This window comes from Camelina sativa, chromosome 1, assembly GCF_000633955.1.
Source record: "Camelina sativa cultivar DH55 chromosome 1, Cs, whole genome shotgun sequence".
Classification (NCBI taxonomy): domain Eukaryota; kingdom Viridiplantae; phylum Streptophyta; class Magnoliopsida; order Brassicales; family Brassicaceae; genus Camelina; species Camelina sativa.
The window spans coordinates 13,319,229-13,332,034 of NC_025685.1; the positions used below are offsets into that span (position 1 = coordinate 13,319,229).

The 12,806-nt window shown below is 31.6% G+C and overlaps 1 protein-coding gene and 1 long non-coding RNA gene across 2 annotated transcripts; both read left to right on the plus strand.

Annotated features, from left to right (window-relative positions):
• Nucleotides 2,470-3,444, plus strand: LOC104789618. Its single transcript, XR_768565.1, has 2 exons — nucleotides 2,470-2,628; nucleotides 3,119-3,444. It is a non-coding gene; the product is annotated as an uncharacterized LOC104789618 (long non-coding RNA).
• Nucleotides 9,964-12,806, plus strand: LOC104789624 (proline-rich receptor-like protein kinase PERK1; the record flags this gene model as incomplete). Its single annotated transcript, XM_010515298.2, is given in 8 exon segments — nucleotides 9,964-10,671; nucleotides 10,854-11,390; nucleotides 11,477-11,563; nucleotides 11,649-11,719; nucleotides 11,803-11,879; nucleotides 11,989-12,136; nucleotides 12,236-12,397; nucleotides 12,583-12,806. Coding segments are annotated over 8 exon segments (1,847 nt in total), but the record flags the coding sequence as incomplete, so codon positions are not given.

Here is a 12,806-nt window from a genome sequence, read left to right on the forward strand (position 1 = left end):
TTTCTTCCTTTCATTATATTTGGTTTGTGAAAAGACTAATTTACCCCTACCTGATTTTCGTTTTTTTTTTTTTATTTTACTTTCCTGGCGCCTTCCTCTAAAACCCAGCTAAGCTTTTCATTGATTAGTGGCCTAATCATACACATCATTAGTAGTATACAAATTAATATACTTCTCATTTTACACTTTAAAACTTTTTTTTCACTTTTCTTTTAATTTGTTTCTTACTCCCTTATTTATATCTCCGACTACATAAACAAAACAAAACAAAAAAATCCAAAAGAAATCGTTAAATTAACTTTTAAGTTAAATTTTTTGTGGAATAAAAGATATAATACGTTACATGAACTATATTGGTATCGCGAGACAGACAACTTATATCACCATGAGATACATATATAAGAGAAAACGATAAGAACCAGTCACTTGTTCACAATTTACAATTTACTGAGAACTTACCTGTTACAACTTACAATGCATAGGTTCGGTAAACATGTGCATGCGTGATGCGTCTGTCTAGACTGGACAACAATTTTATGTTGTATAGTGTATATATAGGAAGGACTTAGAACTATCCTATCTGAGTTTAGTAGCACATTTTTTGTGTAAAAATATGGAACAAAAATTATTTTCAAATAATTATGTAACTCACTCTCCTCTCACGTGGTCCGTCAATATTTTCGAAGACATTTCAACCTTTTTTTTGGATAATTACGAAGTCATTTAAATTTACTTAATATATCAATTAGCAATGTCCAAGAGACATGACTTGTGAAGGATTTTATGTATTACACGAGCTTATTTTCTTAGTTGATTATTAGATATATTCCTTATAGTGATAATACTTTTGCTGATCATCTTGTGAAATGTGCAAGAGATTGCGGATTCTGTTTTTTCCATGTAAGTTCGACGGTTTTTCACTGGCTCTCTTTAGAAAAAAGTTTTCAACTGTGAGCTAGTATATGGAGTTTAGATAGAAAAAAAAAGAAGTAGCAATGTCCCCTATTTGTTGGTCTCTTACTTCTTATAATTGTCGCTGGTTTCATTCCTTGTTGGCATTGGATATAAATTTCTACACCTTTTTCAACGATTTTAGGCCGAAGATTTTTCTTAGGATAATAATTTCGACGTACACATCAATTAGTTTGCAACTACTCAATCACTTCTCATATATATCTACTACTTCAAATTTCCTCACGTAAGCAAAGAAAATAACTTGTTCAATCATGGCGACCTCCGTTATGAATTATTTCGAGTCGTCTCAATCAGTGATTTCTATAGTTTGATCTTTACGGCTCCTTACTCTAGATTAAGATGGAGGGTTAGGTGGCTAGCAATTTACCTAGTTGAAACTTGACAGTACGGATAACACTTCGAAAATAGAGAAAAAAACTCAAAGACAGAATAAGATAACACTTTGAAAACTTGAAAGTACGGATAACACGTGCCATTTGTTTCTTAGTTTATGAGACAAAGAGAGAATAAGATAAATTAAAGCAACTGCATCAAAACTCTCAGGCTATACCAAACTTAAGCTAATCTTTTACATGCACTAACATTAAATTTTGAGTAAAGACGAGGAGATGACGCAAAAATGCTGCACAGCTAGAAAAAGGGACAAGGAGATGCTCCTCCCACTTGCTAGGTATTCATTGTAGAAGTAAACGTCTAGCTAGGTACTTTCAGAACGTAAGGTAAATCATATACAAGCAAAAATAGGAAGATGGTTGCAATCGCATAAGGGTTTGCTAATGAAAGTTGAGCTTACGTTTGTGATACTGAATTGGTGTGTTTACAGCTGATGTCATATTGCCCACATGCAAACATACAAAAAGTACGAGAATAAGAACCAACAATTAACTAAAATCTTTCCAACATGTTGCATTAGACTACATTATTGATCTTCTCAATCTCAATAGTAGTTATAAGCCTTACATCAATTTAAAACTCTCATCATGCATGTTCTTATAGCAAAGGTGAAATGACACCATACCAAACTCTTCACCTAGAACCTTAAACGATTAAATTGTAATTCTATTCTTATACAGCTCTCTAGTAACGTCTTCATCAACACGACAATCAATCGAAGAAAAAACTAAAATTTCAGTTTCCATCAACAACACAAGAAAAACTCAAATTTCAGTTTCCATCAACAACACAAGAAAAACTCAAATTTCAGTTTCTATCAACAAATTAGATGGAGTGTATTAATGTATTGCATCTTGTGGTTAATTTTAAACGTGATCGAATAGTAAAACTGACTGCCATAATATTCGACGGATATCCTATCATCTTTGTTCCCGCGACAAAAAGATATGCCATCAAAACTCAAAAAAAAAAAGTCAACACCTATCTTACCGTAAAAACCTTGAATTTGGGTCAAATTAGATCCTATACTTTGGGATATTGGATAGTACATATCTCATTTCCTAAATTACTTTATATATAAACTACACGTTATTTCTTTGGTTTTCAATATGAAAAATTTAAAACACTATTAAATATTTAAGTTTTCTAAAAAAAACAAAAGAAAAAAAAACACTAAAGATCCATTTATATCAAACATGATGAAAAAATCCTATCAACTTTCCTTCACCGTTCTTATTGTCTTCACAGTTCTTCTGCTAGGTATATACTTAATTTTTTTCTCCTTTTGACCAATTTTCTCCTAATTGTTTTTACTAGACTTAAGAAACAACACCATTGTCCAAAAAAAAAAACATCAAATATATTTTTTTAACTTTTCACATATATTGGTTAATTCCCTACTTTGTGAATTTATATGGTCTTAACATTATTAGAATAATTGTGATATACAAGTGATGAAACATATTACAGTTGTTTCTTTTTCTTAAATGATTATTTTCTCTCATGCCACATAGGTAAGTGTTTCAAATTACAACTAATTGATTTATAAATATTGGTGTTAAACAATTTTCTAAGAAAAACTATATGATACATTCAAAATTTCAAATTAACTTAATATATTAAATATTTATAATTGTAAACCTATGTTCCATTTCAAAAGAATATATCTTTACGGTAAAAAGTCAAAGTAATATTTTCAATTTTAGATATATGAACTAAGATTTTTAATTTTAACTTTTTATTGTAACAGGAGTGAAAGGTTGGGATTTTGCAAATAAATGTGGTGTTGTTTTAAGCTATACTGGTTGTACGCCACAAAATTGTAAGAGTTTGTGTTCCAAGAGTCATTCACACGCACGCCCACATTGTGTTGTTTCACCTGGTGGACCATATAAAGGGCATAAGCAATGTGCATGCAGCTGGGATTGCTAATTAATATTATAATAACAATAAATTTCCAATTATAATAATATTAAGAACTTAACAATGAATTAATACAATATTTGAAATGGACATCTAGCCCAAACATATGTATTAGTGTTGATGTCAAGTTATAATCTAAGAAATCTTTAATTATGGTAATATTAGCTTTTCATGCAGGTTTTGACTTATTTTTTTAATTTAATAATATTTTCTCAAACTAGTGATGGATGGGTAAATTCAAAATCCAAATAAAAAACACCCAATCACCTAAGGTTTTTACAATAACTTTAGATTCTAAATTTTTTGAATCGCTTCTACGCAAGTTAATAGTTTTTTTTTTTTTTTGTTAAAGTATGCAAGTTAATAGTGTTTTTGTAAATCAAATGTATACAAAAAGAGGTGTGATAATTAGAAATTTTTGACTGAAAAAATAGTGCCATGAGGTGTTAATTATTATGATTCAGTTAATTGATGTTCACTGTAATTCCCTCAAAGAAGGTAAATATAATAATCATAATAATAATAATTAGAATATATGATTAATTGGTGCCAAATATATGTTGTCCTATAGTTTATATGAGAATATTCAAATTTTTGTATACATTTATAGATCAGTTGGTAAATTTTAAACTTCATGAATGATAAACGTTTTAGCTTACAAATCACCTCATAGACGATTAATATCACATGAAAAAACTGTGGTGCATGATACAAAAAGCTCTCGAAAATCATGTCTACAACCTTACGTGTTTGATAACGAAGCACCCTTTATATGTATATGTCGGGTGATAAATCTCAATCTTAATCTTCGTGTTTTAGAACTTCATTAGTTGATTTACCATTAGAATTGGTCTAACATTGTGACTAGTGCCTAGCATAGTGAGATAGCTTTTAGTATGCTTGCGAATTCGGTTTTTCCGGGTAAATCGGGTCGGTTTTTTCAATTATCGGGTAATTCGGAAATTGAAAGTTCTACCGAAACTAACCGACTAATAGATCGGTTCAGATCGGTTCGGTTACAGTTATTTCAGTTTGGAGGATTCGGTTATTTCGGTTACTATTTTAGTTAAAAAGTTGGGCCAAACGTTAATTATTTTAACTAAATAGTTGGGCCAAACCCAAAAAATAATTGACCAACAAATTATGAAACGGTGTGTTTCATAACTTTCCTTCTGTAATCCTAATTCTCTTCGACGGCGACTTGACGATCGTGAATTCAAAGTTAGAGTAATAGCTTTCTCTGATGCTGCTTAATTCTTCTCGTGATGGCTTTGGAAAGTCTGTAATTGATGTGTTTTGGCTGATCGTGATTCGGTAGAGATGGAGAATGAAGGTTAAGGTTAAAGAGAAGAAGAAGAGATCCGACTAAAAAAGAAGGAGGAGGAGAAAAGGGAGAAGAAGATGAAAAAGATATGAAGAAGAAGGAGAAAAAGGAGAAGAAGACAGATCGAAGAAGATTGGTGGCTTAGGAGAAGATAAATGGTAGAGGAGAGATACAGACATAGAAGATTGGAGACTACATTAGTTAGAGTTCTCTTCCTCGGTTAACCGTTCGATTTGGGCAAACCGAACCGAAACTTTCGGTTTTCCCATTGAAAATAAAATCATTCCGTTCGGTTTATTCAATTAATACAAACCGAACCGATTTGCCCAAATCTCGGTTCAGTTCGGTTCAGATAAATCGGTTCGGGTCATAATCGCAGGCCTAGCTTTTAGTATGGTATACTTCACTTAGAATTCATAATATAAGTTGTTCAATGCATTGTTTTATAAGACATAACCATATTGGTTGTCACTTATATAACTCATCCAATGGAGTTTCTTCGTATGATTTCAGGTCAAAGTAGTACAAAAAAATTTAGCAAGTAAAGAGAAGATTAGCGATATTTAAATAGTTAAAATATATATATATATATATATAAAACAGCAATATGGATCGTTTTTGTGATTGGTTATGTTGAAAGTGGTATAATTCTTATACGGGATTACAAATCATACCTTTTATACTTGAAAGAATAGTTAAGCTTTGCCGCATAATTACTTGACTTAGTGATGGAGACTACGAACCTGGTAATTATGCTTCTGATCAATGAATTTAATCAAATCAAACAAGGAAGAAAGAGACAAATTTTTTTATTAAGAGGTATGTGCTTGTTATGTATGAGATCAAACTCATAAGTCTATGTTCAAGCAAAGAGGTAAAACTTGAAAACCTATGACATGAAAGAGAAACTAAAACCCATACAAATTAAATTTCGTTTGAGTGATAGAAAAAAAATATTTTAAACTAAAAGATTATTATTCGAATTGAATAAGAATATAAATTTAAATTGGACGAAAAAAACTAAAGATGTAAAATGAGAGGAATTCAAAGCTAATCTAAACTTTTTATAGAGATAGAAATTATGTCTTAAAGAATTCTTAAACATACGATAACAGTTTCCAATGAATGTAGATTCGCAGATCATAGAATGGTCTTCTCAATTTTTTTTTTGTTTGTTTTTTTTTTTTGAACAGCACTTTTCTATAAACAACTACAAATTGTGGAAAAGGCCAAAACTGACTGGACCGATGCTAAATAGGGCAAACGGGGCGACAGGACCAAGAGAGAGTTAGGATTTCTCGTAAGCTTGTGTGTGTATGTTTTTTTTTCTTGTAATTTGGGTGTTGACAGCTTTAGTTTCTGTAAAAGAAAACACTAAAAAAAAAGAGAATATAAGAAGGTGAGAGACCAGCGAATGTCATGCCACAAATCATGTTCATAATTGTTATACCAAATAATCATAATGTCCCCATGTGACACCCTTACTTTTCTATTATTATCTCGTAACCCCACTTATACGTTTTTAAAAAGATTTTTTTCACACAACTAAGAGATTAGTTGATTTTAATTTTGGGGAAAATTTTGATTTTTATTTCTCCTCTAAATAAGTCTTTGTATCTATTTAACATTTTTGTAGTAGATTTTCGTGATATCCTCTTTTATTTTTGTATTCAAATAAGTCCCAACTAAATTCTCTACAATTCTTTACAACCAAACATAATTATTTCCTTATTTGATAATATTAATTTTTTAAAATCTATCTACTTAATTTAAATCAATATGTTAGATTAAAATATATTTATTTCTTTCACTTTTATTTAATCTTATTTTTTATTATTTTAATTACTATTTAATACATAAAGTTAATAAAATTTTAGATTTTTTCAGCATTTGATGTGATTTGAATCTTTATAAACGGATATATACTTTAAATATTATCTTACTATATTTCTAACCAAACAAGTATATCAACATATAGAGCTCGACAATACATTTTTGGAGTATAATATGGTGCCATCACTTTTTGCCAACTTCGGGTCGGGTTTTTAACTAAAATTATAACCGATTCAATTATTCAGATCCTCTTTAAGATTGCCAAATATTTTGGGTCCGTTTTTAATCCATAGCGTACTAATTTACATCCAATTAATGTCCATTATATTTTAGGAAATGTCTAATTTGCATGCCGAATTTCTAGGGCCGAGTTTGACAAAAAGAATTGATAACACAAATTATGTAATCACATTTTCTTAATCACATCCCTATAATTTAACAACTAATTCAAGATGAATACATAGGAAATATCTAATTTGCGTTTAATAAACGATTACATATTTGGTAAGATCTTATTAGCTTTAAATGTACACTATTAATCCAATAATATCAATTGAGAATCATAATAAGAATATGTCATATCATTCTTCCTAAATCAAAACTAACCAAATCGTAAAATGTATATTCTCAACTTGTGAATTAAGAGTTTCTACAAAACCCTACCTACAATCGTTAACAATATATATAGATGCAATTCACCATCAACTACAAACACTTCTAAACCATTACAATATCATATCAACAAAATAATAGACTCCTGATACACCACGAGGTAAAACTCAGTGACTTTGCAATATATGATCATTTTTCTTCCCTTTTTCTAATTTCACTCATTCCTCAACAAGTTATCCCCTCCACACAAAGGCACAACCCAAGACACACATGCCCAACCAATAGAATTAGGCACACATGACATATATTTTTTTTTTCATAATAATATCGTGTTTAAAACGTAAATCATCTTTTTCAAATTGACTTTAAATAATAATTTTGTAGTATTTACTCTCAAAATCACTATAATAACGCCCACTTGGGGACGTTATTATTTGAGTTTCAACATATGCTTCAATCCTCTTTATAATAAAAGGGAATTACACAACATTGTTTTGTAAACTATATAATTTTAATAAGTTGATTACAAATAGGTTATATATTAATTGATAGATTAATTGGTTACAAGTTAAATAGTGAATGCAACTTTAATTTATTTCCAAAAATCTTGAAAAAACCATTTGATATAATCTAACTTATCATATTAATTTCCTTTATTAAATTATTCATTCATTTTAAAATCTTTTGATATTTATCTTAACATATTAATTTGTTAATTATCATTATACTTCACCTCTCATTTTAATTATTATATTATTTATTATGATTAAAAAAATAGGTTTATTTCTGGATATACCATAAGTTGATTTTTTTAAAACAAATATAAATTGTTCAATGTATAAAATATTCAAGCTTTACTAATATTATTCTTTAAAAATAATATCTATTAAATTAAAACTTTTACTGAGTCACGAGTCAAAATTTGAATATTTAAATTCAATTTCATATTTTTTGTTGAATTTTATAATTTTATATAATATGATAAACTTCAAATAATTTATTTTGAAATATTTTTAAAATATTGAAACTTGATATAAAAGTTAGAAATTATAAACACTCTAAATTAAATTGTTATAGAAATGTTAATAATATATCACTATAATATGAAAGAATTTGAAGAAACCAAGTATATGAAAACAAAAAGTAGAACAATATAATAACTCCTTTTTTAAAAAACCAATTTACAAAATTATGTCTTATAATGACATTCAAGTCATGATGTACAATATACATTGTTGAAATAACTTAACATACACAAACTAATACAATATATTAAAATTTTATTTTAAAATATAAAATATACAAAATTTTGTATAAAATAAAATTTAACCAGCACGGGTACTTATCAATCATTTAACAATATAAAATTTACAAAATATGTGTCTTTTTCAAGGCATCATATTTAACATATGATTTTATTGCATAATATTTTACTCCAAAATAATTCTAAAAACAATCATATAAATTATATTTTATATGAAAATTATAATATAAATAAAATAAATTTCAACTCGTCTAGTTTGTCTACTAAATGAATTAACAAAAATACAGAAAAATGAATTTAAAGCTATTTGAATATTATATTGAAAATCAAATCAGTTCAATTATATGCGAACCAAAATATCTTTGGCATATGTATAACAAATTTGACTATACTAAATTACTAATTTAAACAAATCATCACCGCAAGCCAGCAACTACGCCGCGTTGAATTTGTAATTTATCCATAGATTTTGGCGTCTGTCGTCGGTTGTTTACATAAACTAACATTAAAAATCGAATGATAAGGATTGACCCAATACAATGATTAATATTTTCATAAACTTATACTATTATTATTATTACCTGAAGTGCAAAAACATTATTATCTGGACTGGCCATAATTGACGTGTTGTTAAGAACCTTAAATCGAGTTTAATGGAGTATTTGTGGTTTAACATGGTTTTAAGATAATGGTAATAAATTAGAGGAAACGTCAATGTAATAGGTGGCCTTGGCCCTTGAATTTGTGCTAGTGCACTCCAGCTGTTTCTCTCTTTGCTTTGGAGCAAGTAGAAGAATCCCAACTATTTTTTCCACATATTCAAAAATATTAATTTACGCATTGTCAATCTTATACTATGAGAAAATATGAGAGGATATTAATTTATATATTCTATAATAAGAAAATATGTAATGAAATTTTATACTATTAAAAGTCTTATTGCCTAATTTATGAGCTGACTTTTTTTTTTTATGAGCTGACTAAATAAAATAGCTTCTCTTAAATTGCTTTAAGTTATGTACAATAATAACTTTGACCATTATAGTATTTCTAATTTGGTAACATAGTAGTAATGTATTTCTTTCTTTTTCTTTCTGCACATCATAATATGTTTGTGTGGTTCTATTTCATGCACTTATATCAAGATCGTAAGAGAATCAATAGCCCCAAAAAAATATATGGAAGAGGATCTAAACTTTATTATTGTTTCTACTTCTTACTGGTCCAATAAAAACCGAATTATTCAGTGTTTTTTCATTAAATGCATAGATTTATTATAGTCTACATCGATCATTAGGCAAAGGTAGATTGTCTCAAACGACATATCCACTTTTCCTTTTCAAAAGAAAAAAAAGACTGAAAAGTAACTTTCGAATTTATTCAGTTCCGATCTAGACACTTTAAAATTAAGCAAAATATAATTTACCTATAGGAAAGAAAAAAAAAGTTTTTATAATAACTGAATAATTTGGAAAGAAATATTTTCTCTTTGGTCAAAAATAATAAATTCTAATTTTTCGTACATTCAAATAATTAAAAATTACATACCAAAACTAAATTTTGACGCGGGTATGTTTTTTTTTTTTTTTGGTAATGAGAAGAAAGAAGAAGTAACGCGGATGAATCGTGTTTTTGATTGGAACACAAAAACATAACTCCATTGTCCAAAAAACTCTAAACTCTCTCTTCTAGTCTCGGTGGCACCAGATCACTTCCTCTCTCTCTCTCTCTCCTTTTTCACATTCTCTTCTTCTTCTTTCTCGTGAAATAAAGATTCTTTATTGATTTGATTAGATCGAAGCAAAAATGTCCTCAGCGCCTTCGCCCGGCACATCTCCACCGTCTCCTCCTACAAACTCAACAACCACCACTCCTCCTCCAGCTTCTTCTCCACCTCCAACCACAACTCCTTCTTCTCCTCCTCCTACGCCGCCATCTCCATCTACTAACTCAACCTCTCCTCCTCCTTCTTCTCCTTCTCTTTCCCCTCCTCCTGGACCCTCAACTCCTCCTCTTCCTCAGCCTTCTCCCCCCGCTCCCGTCACTCCATCTCCTCCTTCTCCCACCACACCTGGATCAAGCCCTCCACCACCACCAACCAATCCTTCAGGACCTACTCCTCGAACTCCATCTAACAACCCATCATCAGGCTCTAAACCCTCGCCGCCGTCTGATTCTTCCGGTGGTTTATCAACAGGAGTGGTGGTCGGAATCGCCATTGGAGGAGTTGTTGCGCTTGTTGTACTGACTCTGATTTGTCTTCTCTGTAAGAAGAAACGAAGAAGACGATACGATGATGAAGCTGCTTACTACGCTCCTCCTCCACCTCCTCCTCCTGGTCCCAAAGGTAAAGAATCCAAAAGATCTCATTTTTACGAAATTAAAAATCCAATCTTTAACTATAGTTCTTCATCATCTCCATGATTATGTTCAATTCCGATACTAATTTCGCAAATCTGAGATTAGTTTTGTAGAAAAGATCCAAACTTGGCTACGAATTTACAGAGATTTTGATGTTGGTTTTATCAGCTGGAGGACCTTACGGTGGACAGCAACAGTATTGGCAACAACAGAACGCATCACGGCCGTCAGATAATCACGTAGTGTCGTCATTGCCACCTAAGCTTCCTTCTCCACCACGACAACAACCTCCTCCGCCTCCACCACCACCTGCATTCATGAGTAGCAGCGGCGGTTCTGACTATTCGGATCTTCCGGTGCTTCCTCCACCATCACCAGGGCTAGTGTTGGGCTTTTCCAAAAGCACTTTCACTTATGAGGAGCTGTCAAGAGCTACTAATGGCTTCTCTGAGGCTAATTTGTTAGGACAAGGCGGGTTCGGGTACGTGCACAAAGGTATATTGCCTAGTGGGAAAGAAGTTGCTGTGAAACAGTTGAAAGCTGGGAGTGGTCAGGGAGAGAGAGAGTTTCAAGCTGAGGTTGAGATCATTAGCAGAGTTCACCACAGGCATTTGGTTTCTCTTATTGGTTATTGCATGGCTGGTGCTCAGAGATTACTTGTCTATGAGTTTGTTCCTAACAACAATCTTGAGTTTCACCTTCATGGTTAGAACAAAACTCAACTCTTTCTTGTTGTTTTCAGTACATTGCCTTGTTGTTTTTCAATTAGTGATGAATTGAATTTGTTATAGAGAAAGGAAGGCCTACGATGGAATGGAGTACTAGATTGAAGATTGCTCTTGGATCTGCTAAAGGACTCTCATATCTTCATGAAGATTGTAAGTCTAGAAGCTTATAAAATTATGTACAGATGTTTGATAAATACAGTCTTTGTTTGTTTATGATGTAAATGTATATATGCAGGCAATCCCAAAATCATTCACCGTGATATTAAGGCGGCAAATATACTTATGGATTTCAAGTTTGAAGCTAAGGTGTGACATCATCTTTATTCAATATGTTTGTGTGGTGTGTTTTTGTAATTTTGTGTCACTGAAGAAGCTCTTCTATATTTCAGGTTGCTGACTTTGGTCTTGCTAAGATTGCTTCTGATACAAACACTCATGTATCTACACGTGTGATGGGAACCTTTGGGTAAATATCATCTTGAATCTACTAAATTTTGTACATTTATGTAGTATGCACAATGTATGTGATCCTTATCATTGTACAAGTTCTGAAACTTTTGGTTTTGGGATTTTAGGTATTTGGCTCCAGAATATGCTGCAAGCGGAAAGCTCACGGAGAAGTCTGACGTGTTCTCATTTGGCGTTGTACTTTTGGAGCTTATAACCGGGAGGCGCCCTGTTGATGCAAAAAATGTCTATGTAGATGACAGCTTAGTTGACTGGGTACTTACTATCACTACATATAATCTAAACTTCTGACTTCTTTTACAATTTTAACTGTTGACTGAAGCAAAAAGCTATGTGTGATTGATGGTGGAACAGGCACGACCATTGCTTAACCGAGCATCTGAGGAAGGAGATTATGATGGTTTGGCTGATCCAAAGATGGGTAATGAGTATGACAAAGAGGAGATGGCTCGCATGGTTGCTTGTGCTGCAGCTTGTGTACGCCATTCAGGTCGCCGTAGACCTCGCATGAGCCAGGTAACTTAAAACGTTTGGTTTGGTTTCCATTATGTTTATATATAGCCTAGGCCGTACTACCTAGACTACACCGGTTGAATAAAAGCTGACTAGTTCATATTAGTTTCTTTTGTTGTCGCTTTTGCTAAATATAGTCATTCAACATGTTAAACAATGCTAATGGAGTGAGTGATTTTGCTGAGCAGATAGTACGGGCCTTAGAAGGAAACGTATCACTGTCAGATCTGAACGAAGGGATGAGACCAGGTCACAGCAACGTCTACAGTTCATATGGAGGAAGCACAGACTATGACACGAGCCAATACAACGATGACATGAAGAAGTTTAGGAAAATGGCACTTGGAACTCAAGACTACGGCACAACGGGAGAGTACAGTAATCCAACAAGTGACTACGGACTGTACCCATC